Source organism: Sapajus apella, unplaced genomic scaffold (assembly GCF_009761245.1).
Source record: "Sapajus apella isolate SASKATOON/1434 unplaced genomic scaffold, GSC_monkey_1.0 scaffold29, whole genome shotgun sequence".
NCBI lineage: Eukaryota > Metazoa > Chordata > Mammalia > Primates > Cebidae > Sapajus > Sapajus apella.
The window spans coordinates 22,642,569-22,662,057 of record NW_022436969.1 but is presented as its reverse complement, the minus strand read 5'-3'; the positions used below and the strand labels follow the sequence as shown (position 1 = coordinate 22,662,057).

The following is a 19,489-nucleotide window of genomic DNA, read 5'->3' as shown; positions in this document are numbered from 1 at the left end:
GCGTGGTGGCATGTGGCTGTCTGTAATCCCAGTTACTCAGAGGCTGAGGCAGGAGAATAGCCTGAACCTGGGAGGCAGAGGTTGCAGTGAGCCAAGATTGTGCCAGTGCACTCCAGCCTGGGTGACAGAGCGAGATTCCATCTCAAAAAAAAAGCTATCCTGGTTTTCATTTGAAAACTTCATTTAAGATATGAAGTGGATGGAAATGGGAAGTTGATGAAAGTCCTTTCAGAATTGGAGAAAAAGGATGTCCCTGTGGCAATCTCCTTCTTCAAATGCATAGGTCCATGCCGCATTCAGTGGCTGGCATTCAGTGGCTGGCAGTGTCTAGCATGCATCTGTTGCTCACAGAATGCTTGGCAAACTTTTAATCTGAAGTAGTTTCTCATAATCTTTAGGTTTAAAATTGGAAATCCCAGATCAATCAAGTAATAGTTGGTATTGTGTAGTCTTGTGTAATCTTATGTGCCTTTATTTCCTCATCTGCAAAATGAAGATAATGAACTCATTGGTTAGTGTGAGGATTACTATGTTAGCTCCTCTAATGTGCATAAAATGTGCCTCCACATGTCAAGTTTCAATAAATACGAGCTATCTTTTTTGTGAGGTGGAATTTCGCTCTTGTTGCCCAGGCTGGAGTGCAATGGTGCGATCTTGGCTCACCACAACCTCCACCTCCCAAGTTCAAGCAATTCTCCTACCTCAGCCTCCGAGTAGCTGGGATAACAGGCATGCGCCATCACACCTGGCTAATTTTGTATTTTTAGTAGAGACAGGATTTCACTGTGTTGGTCAGGCTTGTCTTTAACTCCCAACCTCATATCTGACTACCTTGGCCTCCCAAAGTGCTGGGATTACAGGTGTAAGCCACTGCATCTGGCCTAATATGAGCTATCTTGCAGCTACACTGGGGTACTAAGCAATGCAGAGCACACACATCTTTATTATTATTATTTTTTAAGACAGGGCCTCACTCTGTCACTTAAGCTGGATGCAGTGGAACAATCACTGCTCACTGCAGCCTTGACTCCAAGCTAAAGTAATCCTCCCATCTCAGCCTCTGAAGTAGCTGGGATTACAGGTGTGTGGCACTATGCCCAGCTAATTTAAAAAAATAATTTGTCAAGGTCTCAACATGTTGCCCAGCCTGGTCTCAAACTCTTGGGCTCAAGCAGTACTCCTGCCTGGGCCTCCCAAGGTGTGAGGCACCTTGCCCAGAGGGACATGCCTCTTAAATAATTCTGAAACTGGACCTTTGTTAATAGTAACACAGGACTTAGTGGTTTTTCCCTGAGTTCCCTGGATTCCTTGGAGGTGTTTCAAAGAATTCAGCAAACAAAAGTATTGTGATAAAACCTCACACACACAAGTGTCTTACATTTCACACTGTAATTTGTAGGGCACTGTTGACTTATTAATCTGTGCTTCTATGTAATTTATTTTTCTGTAAGCTCCTATTCACAGCTATACATATATATATTTCTTTATTCTCCCTATATTTTATTATGAAAATTCCAAACATAAAATAAATTAGAAATAATTTGCAGTGAATACTTGAATACCTACTACTTAGATTGTGACATTTTCATTTTACTGTACTTTTAGCCCATTTCTGTTTTCTTTTTAGAGACAGGTTCTTGCTACATTGCCCAGGCTGGCCTCCAACTCTGAGGCCCAAGAGATCCTCCTGCCTCAGCCTCCTGAGTAGCTGGAATTACAGGCACATGCCACTGTGCCCAGCTTCCTTTTACTGTACTTAAAAAAATCACAGATCTATCCATTTATCCATTCTTCAACCCATCTTATTTTTGACATATTTCAAAAAAGGGAAGACGGCAGTACACTTCCTCCAAAATACTGCAGCTCACAGATTGTTATCTAAGAATCAATATTTGTTCATGTTTTTTTCTTTCAATGTAAAATATATGTCCAATGAAACACAAATTTTAAGTGTACATCTGCTGAGTTTTGAAAAATACATCTATCTGTGTAACTCAAATTCCTATAAAATATTATGTGACTAAAATATTTAGTAGAGATGGTGAAACCCCATCTCTACTAAAAATACAAAAGTTAGCCTGGCAATGGTGGTGGGTGCCTGTAGTCCAAGCTACTTGGGAGGCTGAGTCAGGAGAATCGCTTAAACCCAGGAGGTGGAAGCCACAGTGAGTTGAGATTGCACCACTGCACTCCAGCCTGGGTGACAGATCAAGACTCCATCTCAAAAAAAAAAAATTATGCACATATTTTCACCTTCTTTCAAATGTGTTGTTTGGAAGGACGTTCTGGTCATTTTTGTAGACAATGCAGCACCTGTTGAGTAGTCTAATGGTAGAAGCGAGTCCCTAAGAGGCCCAGAAGACACACATCCTGCTTCACCCAAGGCCACTTGAGCTAGGGCTCACCTGCAGGGCCCAAGCTCTCTTCACAGAATCACTGTCATGTCCTCACAGGGGACAATGCTGTAAATATAATGTTTATCGGATGTCACATTTATGTTATGGAATGTGAAGAGCTGTTAGAGACTGTCAGGAATTCAACGTGGAAGAAAATTTCTTTCTTTGGTTTTTCAGATAGGGTCTCACTTTGTTGCCCTGGCTGGAGTGCAGTGGCGTGATCTTGGCTCACTGTAAAACTAAAAGTTATTTTATTAAAATTCACTTTGGTTTCATGTATTCATTTTAATAAAATACCACTTTGCTTTGGCATTGGCTATAAATTGCATTTGGCTCTGCTGCTACGCATTTTGAAAACTGGCACTAGTTTTTAAAGTGCATCCTGTGAAGGCTCACATTTGGAGGCAACACAGGAGCCGCAGAGCAGCAGGCCAGAGGTGAAGGCGGGGCTCCAGCTCCTCACTGCCTGCTAAGCCAGGTCTTTCCCTCTGTTACCGGCATTCCACACAGTTCCGTGTGACAAAGCGCTCCATGTCTAAGAAATACTGGAAAATCCAGCTCTAAGGCATCAAAAACGTGATTTTTGTTTAATGTGAAGGTCCTGATTTCCACACTATGAATCTAGGAGTATGTACAGTGGATGGCCAATGTCATCATAGTCTCCTGTGATGTACATGCTGGGCAGAGGCCAGGCCCTGAACCGCATCCTGTTCCAGGCATCCTCTCGGCATAGGAAGTCTGAGGGTTACATCAGATAAGGAATGGGAAGCCACTGCAGTTCTCCACTCAAGAAAGTAGATTTTCTGAGATATTTTAAAAACAGTTTTTACACACAAAATCATTTGTGGTAATCCCACTAAAAATTTTCTTCTTGATGCCTCAGGGCAAGGTTTCCAGAGGAAAATGCATCAAGGACACTCATTTTTACAGAAAATAGTTAACAGGGGCTGATGGCCATACACAGAGACATCTGGTCTACCTACCTAGTCCCCGCTGCTACGTTTATTTTTCATAGCTAAAGGAAATGTTATTGTAGTGCCCATAAACAGGAACATTTCCAATTTTGCAGATATAGAAAACAAATCTGAGAGGCCAGGCACAGTGGGTTACGCCGGTACTCCCAGCAATTTGGGAGGCCAAGGTAGGCAGATCACTTGAGGTCAGGAGTTCAAGACCAGCTGGGCCAATATGGTGAAACTTCATCTCTACTAAAAATACAAAAATTAGCCAGGCATGGGGGTGGGCCCCTGCTACTAGGGAGGCTGAGGAGGGAGAATCACTTGAACCCAGGAGTTGGAGGTTGTGGTAAGCAGAGATCATGCCATTGCACTCCAGCCTGGGCAACAGAGTGAGACTGTCTCAAAAAAAAAAAAGAAAAAAAAACTGAAAATAAATTTGGCTAGAGGTAGAGATCAAACTGAGAGGTAAAAAGTACATGTATATGCATCCAGGTGGCTGCTATATATTTAATAAATTCAACAGCACACAGTAATATGCATATTTTAAAATTATAGTTCCTTTCATCTTACTTTTATTTTTTTTTTATTATACTTTAAGTTCTGGGGTACATGCAGAACATGCAGGTTTGTTACATAGGTATACATGTGCCATGGGGGTTGGCTGCATCCATCACCTCGTCATCTATATTAGGTATTTCTCCTAATGCTATCCCTTCCCTAGCCCCCCACCCCCTGAGAGTCCCTGGTGTGTGATGTTCTTGTCCCTGTGTCCATGTGTTCTCATTGTTCAACTCACACTTATGAGTGACAACATGCAGTGTTTGGTTTTCTGTTCCTGTGTTAGTTTGCTGAGAATGATGGTTTCCAGCTTCATCCATGTCTCTGCAAAGGACATGAACTCATCCCTTTTTATGGCTGTGTAGTATTCCATGGTGTATATGTGCCACATTTTCTTTATCCAGTCTATCATTGATGGGCATTTGGGTTGGTTCCAAGTCTTTGCTATTGTGAACAGTGCTGCAGTAAACATAGGTGTGCATGTGTCTTTATAATAGAATGATTTATAACTCTTAGGGTATATACCCAGTAATGGGATTGCTGCGTCAAATGGTATTTATAGTTCTAGATCCTTGAGGAATCACCACACTGTCTTCCACAATGGTTGAACTAATTATGCTCCCACCAACAGTGCAAAAGCATTTCTATTTCTGCACATCCTCTCCAGCATCTGTTGTCTTCTAACTTTTTAGTGATCAACATCCTAACTGGAGTGAGATGGTATCTCAATGTGGTTTTAATTTGCATTTCTCTAATGACCAGTGATGATGAACTTTTTTTCATATGTTTGTTGGCTGCATAAATATCTCCCTTCGAGAAGTATCTGTTCATATCCTTCGCCCACTTTTTGATGGGTTTGTTTGTTTTCCTGTAAATCTGTTTAAGCTCTGTAGATTTTTCTTGTATATTTGTTTCAGTTCTTTGTAGATTCTGGATATTAGCCCTTTGTCAGATGGATAGGCTGCAAAAAATTTCTCCCATTCTGTAGGTTGCCTGTCCACTCTGATGATAGTTTCTTTTGCTGTGCAGAAGCTTTTTAGTTTAATTAGATTCCATTTGTCAATCTTGGCTTTTGTTGCCAATGCTTTTGGTGTTTTAGTCATGAAGTCTTTGCCCATACCTATGTCCTGAATGGTTTTGCCTAAGTTTTTTTCTAGAGTTTTTATGGTTTTAGGTCTTATATTTAAATCTTTAATCCATCTTGAGTTAATTTTTGTATAAAGTATAAGGAAGGGTTCCAGTTTGTTTTCTGCATATGGCTAGCCAGTTTTCCCAACTCCATTTATTAAAGATGGAATCCTTTCCCTATTGCTTGTTTTTGTCAGGTTTGTCAAATAACAGTTGGTTGTAGATGTGTGATGTTACTTCTGAGGCTTCTGTTCTGTTCCATTGGTCTATATATCTGTTTTGGTACCAGTACCATGCTGTTTTGATTACTGTAGCCTTATGGTATAGTTTGAAGTCAGGTAGCGTGATGCCTGCAGCTTTGTTTTTTTTGCTTAGAATTGTCTTGGCTATGTGGGCTCTTTTTGGTTCCATATGAAATTTAGGGTGGTTTTTTCCAATTCTGTGAAGAAAGTCAATGGTAGCTTGATGGGGATAGCACTGATTCTATAGGTTACTTTGGGCAGTATGGCCATTTTCATGATATTGATTCTTCCTAACCATTTCATCTTATTTTTAAAATTTTTCATTTATTTATTTAGTTTGAGATTGAGTTTCACTCTTATCGCCCAGGCTGGAGTTCAATGGCATGGTCTCAGCTCACTGCCCCCCTTCCAGGTTCAAGCAATTCTCCTGCCTCAGCCTCCTGAGTAGCTGGGATTATAGGGGCACACCACCATGCCCAGCTAATATTTGTAATTTTAGTAGAGTCGGAGTTTCACAATGTTGCCCAGGCTGGTCTCAATTCCTGACCTCAGGTGATTTACCCACCTTGGCCTCCCAAAGTGCTGGGATTACAGGTGTGAGCCACCACACCCGGCCAGTTCTTTTCATTTTAAACTGACCTGCAAAAAATTAACTTTGAAGTTGAAACTTCATTTGTGCTAAAAATTTCCAGATTGTCCTGAAAGCTGAGTATTCTAGGACTTGACAGCCATAGGATCAAATCAGCGCCAAAGGGCCAATGGGGTCACGAAAGCTCCTGAAAGCTGACAGAAACAGATCTGAGACTGCAGCAGGAAAATCACTTGACTTTTGTTGCTGCTCTTTTCTTTTTTTCTGCAATAGTCTCTCCCATTAGAGAATTCAAAAACCAATTACTGAAATGGATGTACCCCTAAAGGAGCTTATCATGTGTCATACTGAGCATAAGAACCTATACTCTATGAGCTCTGGAGTTTAAAGTTCCATTAAGCAAAGTCCGATTTTATAAAGCTATTCTAAAGATCCAATTCTCTCTGATTTTCTTTCTCCCAAAATAACCGTTTCCATGGTTACATAATCACTTAGTATTAGGACTTAGAGGAAATGCATTTTGGGGGATAATTCAGTAGAGGTTGTTTTTAAAGTTTCACAGTAGGAACTGGGAAATTCAGTATAAAATATAATCTCTGGTAATTTGCACAGCTTGCTCAATGCTTCAAGGACACTCATTTTTACAGAAAACAGAGTATTTAAAGCTCAATGATCATAATTATTCTCATGGTCCTCCAATCACATCAGTCCTGCAGCTGGTCAGTGCCACCTGGCTGGCCCTGCCTCATCACAGTACCTGCTCAGGGACACACAAGTGGCCACTGACTGGGCCAAGTGAGCCCCAGCAACTGGCCAGTGGGCCCGTGTGAGGGGACAAGGCTGGGTAGGAGTTGGCCTGGCCTTAGCAAAGCCCATCTCTCCTGCTCCCTCTGGAATTCGGGTGCAGATTATGGAGTGGACAAGGGATAGTGGAGTAAACAGGGATGGCGAAGTGGAAACGTCCGAAGGCAAGAACAGAAGAGCTTTTCCCCACATGGCCTCTGACTCAATACCAGCTTCCAGATCCTCAGAAGAAACCCCCCTTTTCCTTGAAGTCACTTAGCAAGCTTCCATTCCTTGCACGCCAAGCAGCACAACACAGACCTTCATAGCCTTAGACTTTTTTATGCGATTGGTGCTTTACAGTTTTGGAGGTCCCTATCCATACACACAATTGCGGGCTTGGAGAGGGTACGTGGGGGGCTTGTGTTTTTGGTGGGTCAAGTATGAAGAAGCAGGCCTCATAAACACATATTCAGACCTTAACCTGTGCTTCAGAAGAGGACCCCTGACTCACCAAGGAGGCCTGAAGGACGAGGCAGCATCTCTGTCCTCACATTAGTGCTCCCCTAGACTATGCCTGCGGCCAGGCCTGACCACGGAGCTCCCATTGCCTTTCCTGCCCTGGATTATTCCCTCCCCCATCATCATTTTAAAAAAATTGGGATATAATTCATATAACATGTAATAAGACATTATTTTGACATATGAAATTCCATGGTTTCAGTATATTCACAAAATTGTGCAACCATTACCACTATCCAATTCCAGAACTTACTCATTATTCCAAAGAGAAACCCTCCATCCATTAGCAGTCACTCTTAAGTACCCCCTCTCCCTAGCCCCTAGAAACCACTGCTTGACTTCTGTCTCTGTAGATTTTCCTATTGTGGTCATTTCATACATGTAATCATATACTATGTGTCTTTTTGAGTCTTATTTCTTTCACTGAGTGTGATGTTTTCAAGTTTCATCCATGTTGTAGCATGTGTCAGCACTTTATTCCTTTTTATTGCTGAGTAATATTCCATTGTGTGGATATATCACATTTTGTCTATACATTCATAATTTGATGAACATTTGGATTGTTCTTGGTTTTTAGTTAGGATGACAAATATTGCTGTGAACATCTATCTACCAGTTTTTGTGTGAAGGTATGTTTTGAATTCTCTTGGGTTTACACCTAGGGGTGGAACTGCTGGGGACCTCCACATTGAGCCTTTTGAGGAACTACTGGATTCTCTTAATTGGCAGATTGGCCTCCTGAGGCCCTAACAATTTCAGCATCACTGAGAAGCCCAAAAGACTCCCATGACTCCTGCCATGGAAGAAATGACTTTAAGAGGTCTTAGAATTATTACCTTCTTCATAAGCACTAAGGTTCAAGATGCAATTCTGAGGGTGAGGCAGGAGAATTGCTTGAACCCCGGAGGCGGAGGTTGCAGTGAGCCAAGATTGTACCATTGCACTCCAGCCTGGGCAAGAAGAGTGAAACTCCATCTCAAAATAAGATGCAATTCTGTTGAGCAAGGTAATACAGTGACTTAGTGCCACACCAAGATTTAAGTCAAAGCTTTTCCAAGAGCAAGTTTGACGTAAAGAAAATGGAAAACATGCAGGAATAGGGGGAATTAGCATGGGGAAAGGCGAGTGAGCATGGACTCGTAAAGGAGACAAGGGTTGGCTTTTTCTGTCAATACCACATCAAATACCGGCTCTTGTTTAACCGATTCACATATTTCAGATAGCACTGACTTTTATTTATTTATTTATTTATTTATTTATTTATTTATTTATTTATTGAGATAGAGTCTTGCTGCTTTGCCCAGGCTGGAGTGCAGTGATCGCAGCTCACTGCAACCTCTGCCTTAGCCTCCTGAATAGCTGGAATTACAGGTGTGTACCACCGCACACAGCTAATTTTTGTATTTTTAGTGCAGACCGGGTTTCACCATGTTGGCCAGGCTGGTCTCGAACTCCTGACCTCAAGTGATCCACCCGCCTTGGCCTCCCAAAGTGCTGGGATTACAGGCGTGAGCTACTATGCCCGCTGACTGGAGCTGGACATTTAAATATGAGTCAGACACATTCCCTGGGGAATTCAAAACCTAGCCAGCTGAACAAGACACAGGAGCCTCGTGGTCCGAAGACTGTACTCTTGAGTCATGTCCAGTTACTGGCCTGGTTTGAAATGTCCTTTCTTTTATGAAGTGATGGTGGTGGGAGATGGAAGCAGCTTATATTTTTTCTAACCTCTTCTTTTGCAAAGTAAGAAAATCTGGCAGCCCTATGTTGGTTTAACAGATTTATTAAAATGTTACTTGTTTTTGAAATCCCTCATCCGTCAATCCCAGAATCTAACCCTAGAGGAAAAACAAGATAGTTATTAGGATGCAAAGGTTATTGCTCCAACATGATTTCCATGTGTATTAAAATGGATGAAACAAGCGCGATTGGAGAAGTTAGGATTAGCCTAGGATAGCGAGGCCTCAAGGGAGAACTGGCGTCTGTAACTCTGTCAGGCCCGGGGTTCAGAAAGCTGGAACGGAGGCTTTGGCTAAAGGTGTTTTATTCCTGATAAGTCTGGAAGGGATTCTTGGCCTGAGGCCCTGGGGCCTCGCTCACAAGGCAGTTTTTATCTGTAGCTTTCTGTAATTTGAAAGAATAAATATAAAAGAAACAGCTGATTTCGGCTTTGGTCTCATCTGTTTCTGGGAACCCGTGAAGGTGGGCACCCGCTCTGGGTGTCGGTTTCTGCATCAGTCACATCCTAGCAAGCGATAACACTTACCTAGTGCTTACTAAGTGCCAGGTACTATTTTGAGAACTTGGGATATCTACTTATTTAATCCCAAAACCGTTATGAGAATAGATTCTGTTAATTTTCTCATAAAAGTAATTTGCCTAAAGTCTCACACAGTGGTCGGGGGTGGGGCCAGAATCTGAATTTCTGTCTGCCTGTTGTCAAGCTCACACCATTTCTTTTTACATGATTTATTTTTGCATATTCTATTTTAAATCAAATTATTAAATTCTATCACTATGGTGATGCAGGAATAACTTGTCCATTTTTTTTTACAACAGAGAAATTTCTAATGTGACACTGAGCAGAACTGTGGTATTCTCCAGGGCCTATCTTTGTGCAATAAATAGTGAAATATTGAAAAAGGATGATAAAATGCATATTCCACAATAACTTCAAATATAGAGCTGTATGAATTTTAATGTTATTATGAACTGCTTTAGAAATCCAGTTGCTAGTATTTTCCTGGTATATTCTTCCCACCTCTAAAGCACTGTTAATTAACATATAATTCTGTTGTGTCTTTTATTTTTGAAACAGGGTCTTGCCGTGTTGCCCAGGCTGCAGTATGTGGCAAAATTATAGCTCATTACAGCCTCAAACTCCTGGGCTCAAGGGATCCTCCCACTTCAGCCTCCTGAGTAGCTGGGACCATAGGTGTGCACCATCATGCCAGCTTCTGTTGTGCCTTGAGTGACTGATTAATGATTGAAATATTGCAGAAAGAGTGGGAGTAAGAGGAAAAGATAAAAGGCCTTTTCAGCACCCGCAGTCCTCTTAAGGCTGTTCAGACTATATTGGATTTCCACTGAGAACCTTTCCAACTCCCACACCCAGACGTAAAGCAACCAGATAACGTGAGAGCAACCACAGAAGCGTATTCACAAATGTAAACTAAAGGGCAGGGCCAATTTCAAAATGTTATTTAAGGAAAGTCTTAAAAAGCTTGCCATGCATGGCAGGAAATCGACATTTTTAATTTTTTAATTTTTATTTTTTTGAGATGGAGTCTTACTCTGTTGCTCAGGCTGGAATGAAGGTGCATTCATCTTGGCTCACTGAAACCTCTGCCTCCCAGGTTAAAGCAATTCTCCTACCTCAGCATTCAGCTGGGATTACAGGTGCCCACCACCATGCCTGGCTAATTTTTGTATTTTTAGTAGAGATAGGGTTTCACCTTGTTGGCCAGGCTGGTCTCAAAGTCCTAACCTCAGGCGATTCACCCGCCTCGGCCTCCCAAAGTGCTGGGATTACAGGTGTGAGCCACAGTGCCCGGCCAGGACATTTTATATCCTTTTTTCATTAATTAAAAATTTTTGTGAGTAAATATTTTCTTTAGCTTATACAATGGAGGTGGCTAACCCTTTCTATGGTCCTTTGAGGGTGTTTGCAGCAGGCGTGTGCTCCATTTTTGATGCTTTACTATACTTTGCCTTGCCAAGTGCACTCATCACATGCCAGCGGACCGAGTGTGGGATGTCCTGTCCTTGGACAAGGTAAGAAAGAGGTTAAGTACAACGTTACTAGGACCATCAGCTCTCCTTCTGGGCCTCTCCAGAGTCTGGCCTGGATAACCCCTGCCCTCTGCTGGGTGTGCTGTGAAACTCCTCCTTGCCTGAAACAACGTTCTCGGGCCAGGGCCTTCTTTCTGCAGGTGCTCCAGGGTCTTCTCCTCTCTGCAGGTGCTCCAGGGCCTTCTCTCTGCAGATGCTCCTAGTGCTCTGGATTCCCAGGGTGTGCATACCATTAGTAGCTGATGACAGGCACACTGGGGCCATCTGCCTCTCTTCCAAGCTCCAGGATCAGACAACAGACTGACTGCTCCATGTCTCCACATGGATCTCCGTTTGGCATCTCAAACTCAGCATCTCCAAATCAGAGCTGGATCTCTTTCCTAAGTCTCCCAGATGTCCCCACTGCAGTAAATGGCACTGTGGTTCACCCTGTTCCCTCCTGAACCCCTTTCCTCCACCTCCCTCATTAAGTCCACCAGCTGGTTCTGCCCCTTTATCTTCCAGCACTCACCTGCATGGCCACTCTGACCTGACCCAAGGCACCCCACAGGGTCTCTGCCTTCTGCATTCTGTTCTCCTGACAACCTCAGCTTGGAGCTGATGGCTGCTAGCACAGTTGAAAGAAAACCCAAGCTCCTTGCTGTGGTCCTCAGCCCTGGGGGTGTCTGGCCCCATCAACCTCTCTCACTTCTTTATGGCCACTCTACCTTTCCCCACCCATGCTCAGTGCCTTCTCCTCCTCCTCCCGCTCTTGCCACGGGACCCTTGGGATCTCACTCTCTGGGCTTCACTGGGTGCTCCAGGCCCATCCCACGGGGGACGGTGACTGGATGCAGAACCTAGTGAGCAGGAGCTTGGGCCGACACAACCACTTGCTCCTGGAAATCAACATCCACAACGCAGCTCCACTCACTGGTTCCAAATACTGCAAACTCCCAGATTTTATGCTATGGAATCTCTTCCATGTGTATACATTTTTAGAGTTTACAGATTTAAAATGTAAAATTGTTCATTTCTTGCTATCCACAGAGTTACATAAAACAACTAGTCAAATACAGTTTTTAATTATCAAAACAGCAAACATATCTAGAACTTCTTAATAATTTAATATTGTTCTAGGGACCATTATTTTCTAATAGTAGTAGGCTATATCAGACAAAGCAAAACACAACACAATAGAAAATAAGTGTTTCAGGAAAAAACAATGAGCCAGCCCTGGCACGAGTGTCCTTTTTCCTTTTTTAACTACATTTTTCATCAAATATTTACTTATTACATTCATTGTCATCCATTTTCAAGGTTCTGGTATACTTCTTCCTCTTCTTTTTTTTTTTTGAAACACAGTCTCTCTCCATGGCCCAGGCTGGAGTGCAGCAGCACAATCTCGGCTCACTGTAACCTCTGCATCCCAGGTTCAAGCAATTCTCCTGCCTCAGCCTCCCAAGTAGCTGGGACTACAGGTGCCTGCCACTACACCTGGCTAATTTTTGTATTTTTAGTAGAGACAGAGTTTCACCATATTGGCCGGGCTGGTCTCAAACTCCTGACCTCAGGTGATTCACCCACCTTGGCCTCCCAAAGTGCTGGGATTGCAGGCACGAGTCATCGAGCCTGGCCTTCTGGCATACTTCTAATGTGTACGGAATGATCACATTACTTCAAGTAAGAGCCTGTCCTTGATCACAAGATTTGTGTTACTTTAACATTTAATTTGAGGCTCCTGCTCCAAAATCAAAACATAACAATAACGATGTCAGTACACTTTAACTTACCAATACGCATGTAGCTGTACATAAAAGTCAAAAAATGAAGAGAACAGAAGACAACAATCAGGACAAAATGAACGAAACCTTCTGGTTCTCAGAAACATTGATTCTTACTGGATTTTCAATTTTCCATCTACTAAACGTGTCTCATTTTAAAAGTTGATTTCTGTCACAAAAGGTTAATGATTCATTTTTTGCACTCAGGAAACTTCAGAAGTACTGAGAAGGCAGCATAGTCATGCATGCAATCATATTCTTCAAAGGGCCCTGTGGCTTGTACAGGACACAACTTACTATTGTGCACAGTCGATCAGCTGGTACTCGTTGGATCTCTCAAAGCATGCCTTCACGCCTTCATCGTCCCAAAGCTTTTTCACATGATCAAAGAATTCCTAAAGTTTGAAAGAGTTACAAATTTTTTGAAAAATGTGTAATAACCTTTTAAAAAGTTAAAAGAAAAAAATGCAAAAAATGGTTTTTTGTGCAAGTAGCATTCAGATTTTCTTTGTGGAAGTCTACATAGTAAAATGCACCAGCCCTATGTTTAGTATGATGAAAAACGTATTCATGCATGTTATCATTACTCAAGTCAAATTGTAAATTTTTTCTTTTTTTTTTTTGGGATGGAGTCTCACTCTGTCGCCCAGGCTGGAGTGCAGTGGCACAATCTCTGCTCACCACAACCTCCGCTTTCCAGGTTTAATCAATTTTCCTGCCTCAGCCTCCCGAGTAGCTGGGATTATAGGTGCCTGTCACCATGCCCGGCTGATTTTTGTATTTTTTTTTTTTTTGTTGTTGTTAGTAGAGATGGGGTTTCACCATGTTGGCCAGGATGGTCTTGAATTCCTGACCTCAAGTGATCCACCTGCCTCGGCCTCTCAAAGTGCTGGGATTACTGGCGTGAGTCACTGTGCCTGGCCCAAAATAGTTTTATCATTCCAGAAAGTCCCCCAAAATGCAAATTATGTCAAAGTTAATATCATACATTAACTATAAATATAATTAACAGCATAATGCTATTTAGTATTCAGTAACTTAACTCATTGAACCATCATCTCAGCCATAAAAAACATTCATATTATAATGGCAAGTTCTGTTTTAGCTTCTGTCTTTTACATTTTCTATGTGAGTTATGATTAGGAATGGACATGGTTGAGTAGTTGGATTAAATTTGGCCCAGACATATGAGGTGCATAAAAAAGGAACTTTAAAAATTACACATTTTGGGAATAATTATTTATTTTTTCATTAAAAAAGACAACAACTAGGAGTTAACTGTGAATTGCGATTTTTCATTCGTTCCAGAGCCACGAGGTCACTGTGCTCAACTTCACCTATTATTATAGCAAGCAAGACACTCTGAAAAGAACATTTTTCACCTCAAAAGCAAATGAAGAGCTTATGAATTCATATTGGCAAAATTACCCAAAAGGGCTTTGGAAGCAAATGACTACATTAGTAGCTAAACACAAAAGAGGTTATGTAAATGTTCAAAAAACACTCTGTGGGGACATTCACAACCTTCCCACGCCAGTTATTTGCCTGCCTTTGATCGTCAGGGTTCTGAGGCTCCGTGGCCTGTCCCAGGCATCTCCTCCTTCATGCTTATCACAACTGCCACATTTCTTTCTTTTCTTTTTTATTTCTGTTGCCCAGGCTAGAGTGCAGTGGTGTGATCTCAGCTCATTGCAACCTCTGCCTCCCGGGTTCAAGCGATTCTCCTGCCTCAACCTCCCGAGTAGCTGGAATTACAGGTGCCCACCACTGCGCCCAGCTAATTTTTGTACTTTTAGAAGAGACAGCGTTTCACCATCTTGTCCAGGCTGGTCTCGAACTCCTGACCTTGTGATCCACCCACCTCAGCCTCCCAAAGTGTAGGGATTACAGGTGTGAGCCACTGCTCCTGGCAGCCACATTTCTAAGAATCAACATAGATTCTTTGGAGGAAACAAAGAAGGATTGGTACTTTTTCTTAAGGACTCAGAATTCCATACAAAGGTGGATCCAAGCACTGTAAGGTTTAATGCTTGCAATTTGGAAGGTCCTCTTTGAAAAAAGAGATGCACAATGATGAATACAAAATTAGGTATAAATCATTGGAAGGGGAGTAGAAGTGAAGCACCCAGAGTACAGGTTTATTAGTGTTTAGAAAATATAATTCTGATTTCATAGTGTCAGGGACAATCTTGTAGGTTATGGCATAGTCTATATCTATATCTGTCTGTCACCATTGTCAACAAACCCAAATGGTTCCCAGTTGATAAACAAAAGAGACATCTTTCCCCGGAAGGGGGCGGCTAAACCTCTCAGTTTTCATCTTGTTTCCCTAGGTTTACATTTCCTTCTAGAATCTTCCTCTGATGCTCCCATTAATCCAGTAAAGGAGTTTATAGGCTTCCTTAAAAAAATTTCCTTCAAAGAGCCATCCAAACCCATATTCACACACACTTCACACACACACGTGTAAAGATCAGTCCTGCATTGTGCTGTTATCAAGATGGCGGCGAAGAGAGTAACTCCACTGCCTCATGGTGACAGATCTTCCAGTTGCCAGCTCTGGGCACCTGATTTCTCTACACAAGACAGACAAATGATATACAAAACTATAGACTCATGCTACATGAAAACAAATTTAACTGGATTTACTCAGACACAGGAACCATAGACACCAGACTTTTATAAAAGTTCACATAAGAATTATTCACTATAACAGGTTTCCAAATGCAATTAAAAAAAACGACCAAGACTGGAGAATCAATCTAAACTTGGTCAAAAAAAGAAAAATATTGAACCCCATTGTCTAGTTTCTAAGGTGTAGGAAAGGCTGTGACAAGAAGAGAGCAGGGAAGGCGTGCAGCCCGTGCGCACCGGCCCATTAATCCAGGAAGGGTCTCGGGTTGCTCCAGGACCTGCAGAGCGGAAAGGGCTCCAAATTGCGTGGGATACGGTCGTATGGTCACCCGACTACCCAACCAGCCATGGAAGTAAGCCCACAAGTGCTGACCCCAGAGCTAACAGGCATGTGGCTAGAGGTCAGTGAGGGGGTTGAAAACTGATCTTTTTTTATTTTTATTTTTAGTTTTTGAGACGGAGTCGCACTCTGCCCCGTCGGGCAGGCTGGAGTGCAGTGGTGCAGCCTCGGTTCACCGCTGCCTCACCCTCCCGGGCTCAAGCAATCCTCCTGCCTCAGCCTCCCAAGTAGCTGGGACTGTAAGTGCGTGCCACCACGCCCTGCTAATTTTTGTATTTTCCTGGAGACGGGGTTTTACCCATGTTGCCCAAGCTGGTCTCCAAGTCCTGGGCTCAAGCTATTCTCTGCCCTCAGGCTCCTGAGTAGCGGGGATTACAAGTGTGCACCACAATACCCAACTATTTTTTTTTGGTTTAGAGATTTGGCAGGGGAGCGGGGGAGATGGTGGTTCTCACAATGTTGCCCAGGCTGGTTTCGAGCTCCAGGCTCAAGTGATCCCATAGGCGCGCCCAACACGCCCCGCCTGAGAAGCCCCACCTTGAGTAGAAGCCCGAAGCTGGGCTGCGGAAAGCCGGGCATGCTGAGCCCCTGGGCCTCTCCGGAGCCGCCCTCGCCCTGCGCCTGCAGCGCCACACTCATCCACCGCTCCGCAGGCACATGGCCTCTTGGCAGGCAGAGGAGAAACTGAGGTTCCCATCAGACGCCCTTGCTTTTCGACTCACTTAGCACCCATGAAACGGAGGCCTGTGGAGGGGCGGCCATGGCCTGGGCGTATTCTGGCCACTGGACCACGCTGGATGCCGGGCTGGCCTCGCCAGAGGATGGATGTGCGCCGCAGGGGGGCGGGAGGCCTTTATGCTTCAGCCCACGGTGATCTGGAAAGGGAAGGCATTCCAGCTCCGAAGCATTTACTGGGGCCTCTGCTCAGGGACCTTCCCGCTCCCGCCTGCAGAAACAGCAGCATCACCGCCCACTTGTCTCTGCAAACAGCGCACCCCCGCAGCTCCCCGGCTTGGAGGCCCTGCCCAGCGGGGCTGGGATTCTCAGCGCCCCCAGGCCTCAGCTCATTCCTTCAGGCTTCGGCTCCTGCTGTTTTCTCCTGTCCTTCGCAATACCTTTTCTCATTTTGTGTTAATTTCCTGCATGTCACAGTAAGGGTCTTACTCACATAATAATCCCTATTTAGTTCTTACGCAGTTCTTATTTTGTCGAGGGTACCGTGCACAGTATTTAAACACATGGTCGCATTTAATTCTCACAAAGCTGGAAGAGGTGGCTGTTATCACTGTGCTCAGAGAAGTTAAGTAACCCACCCAAGGCAGCAAAGCAGCTAATGGCAGGACATCTTATTTTACAGCATGTGTTTTTAACCACTATGCATACTACCACCCTTTATTACACATATTAAATCATCTTCTATTCTTTAATTTTCTACTGGGTTTCTTTAAAACCACTATTTTAGAAGATCCACTCTTTACAGGATAAAGTACAGGGGATCTCGTACAAGGGTACCTTGTTAAAGCAACACAAGACACTAATGAGGATTCCCGCAGGTCTGTAAAGCTCAGAAACTTCTGTGGTCCTTCCACAATTCAAAAATACATTGCAAAGATGCCAAGTGTAAATTTAGCTCATAGGATAAGCCTTAATGTCCTGTGGTTGGGTTAGATTCACTAGTGGGGACCGAAACTTCTTTATGGGGACAAAACTCTAGGTTTGAGCTGAAGCCTGAGACAGAATTACAGAGAAGTGCTTGACCCAAGAATCAAGACACAGAATTTCTGGAGCATGTGTTGATATCAAGAGTAAAAAAGGGATTGTAGGCACAGTGGTTTTTAGGTACCTAGATGTTTTAGATAACATTGAAGAAACAGAAAAGCAACAACAATCTCTCTTCACTTCAACTTCCTCATGGGTAAATATGTTGGACTGGCATACAGCCAAGTCCCCATGATTCTTCCACATATTTACTTTTTTTTTTTTTCTTTAGGATGAGCCTTGCTGTTGTTGTCCAGGCTGCAGTGTAATGACACGATCTCGGCTCACTGCAACCACTGCCTCCTGGGTTCAAGCGATTCTCCCCATTCAGCCTCCTGAGTAACTGGGATTACAGACATGCACCACCACGCCCAGCTAATTTTTGTATTTTTAGTAGAGGCGGGGTTTTGCCATGTTGGCCAGGCTGGTCTCAAACTCCAGACCTCAGGTGATCCACCCGCCTCGGACTCCCAAAGTGCTGGGATTGCAGGCATGAGCCACTGTGTCTGGCCCACATATTTACTTTTTAAAGGGTTCTAAACACTTCATGGTGAATTCCATGGCTGCTGTTGTGATTGCTACTTCCATGTTTTACAAGGAAAATTTTCAAACTTATAAAAGTAGAGAGAATGAACCTTCAGGTACCCATTACTCAGGTCCTACATCTATCAACACATGGCCAATTTCTTTTCATCTCATGATGAAAATAAATTTTCACCTTATAGCTCATCCCTTTTTACACTGCTTTTATTATTTTAAAACAAATATTTTATTTATAAGGCACCATATCATGTTATTTTAACGTTATTTTTAAAACATGAAGACTTTTTAAAAATAGCCGTAATACCACTATTTCTACTAAAAAATACATAAGCAAACACATAGAAAAGGATACTGTAAAGTCATTAAATATTTGGCCAGCCAGTGCAACTTCTTTAGATATAATTAAACATTTGTTCAGAGCTAGGCTAGGATACTGATAGGGATCAAAATATGCCACCCCCAATTATGTCACACTGGCATATTGATTATTTTGAGCTGAAGGCAACTGAGAAACATCAGATATAAGAAGAGCTGTCTGCTCTCCCCCTTTCTGCCTAAAAGAAGAGCATAAACATCCCCCACCCTGTACTAGTATGAGAAGAGTGATCTTTATCACAGAGACAGAGAGCTGTCACCAAGATAAGTCTGCATAAGCAAACCTTACTAAAATAGCCCTTTCTCACAACTTTTTTTCCTTTATCTTTCTTTCTTTCTTTTTTTTTTTTTTTTTTTTGAGATGGAGTTTCACTCTGTTGCCGAGGCTGGAGTGCAGTGGCACAATCTCGGCTCACCACAACCTCTGCCTCCTGGCTTCAAGTGATTCTCCTGCCTCAGCCTCCCAAATAGCTGAGATTATAGGCGCCTGCCACCACGCCCAGCTAATTTTTGTATTTTTAGTAGAGACAGAGTTTCAGCATGCTGGTCAGGCTGGTCTCGAACTCCTGACCTAGTGATCCACCCACCTCGGCCTCCCAAAGTGCTGGGATTACAGGCATGAGCCACTGTGCCAAGCCTCCTTTCTCACAATTGTATCAGCCCTAGGAGCCCAAATCCCCTTTCATTTGTAGTCACTTCTTCCACAATTTGTCACCCTTTGTTAAAATGGTATATAAGCTCCCAATTCTAACCTCTTTTTTTTTTTTTGCATGTTTCATTTCTTTTCTGTGCCGCCCCGTGCCTATAAAATTAAAAACATGAATAAAATTTGTATGTCTTTTCTCCTGTTAATTTGTCTGTTGTCATTTTAATTCACAGGCTCTGGTTTTTTTCCTTCCCTATAGATCTCATACATTTTTTAAAACAATGGGGAAATTAATGTGAAGATTAATTTTAGTATGTCTCCATTAGCAACTAAGATGAATAATACTAAATAAAAATAATTTTAGGGTTTTTTCGTGTGTTATGTGCCCAAAAAGAGTAATTCACACTAAAATGTAGCCTGTTTTTGACATCTGAGGCTATGTAAAAATTGAAACCATAAAA

General features: G+C 42.8%; 1 protein-coding gene across 2 annotated transcripts in view; it reads right to left on the bottom strand.

Moving 5' to 3' along the window:
* The window catches only part of GNAL (G protein subunit alpha L), a 189,089-nt gene that overhangs the window by 37,136 nt on the left and 132,464 nt on the right, over positions 1-19,489 (bottom strand). For both annotated transcript variants that reach the window (XM_032293402.1, XM_032293403.1), the window contains exon 5: positions 13,030-13,127. In XM_032293402.1, coding sequence (XP_032149293.1) covers positions 13,030-13,127 — 98 coding nt within the window. The remainder of the gene's footprint in view (positions 1-13,029; positions 13,128-19,489) is intronic.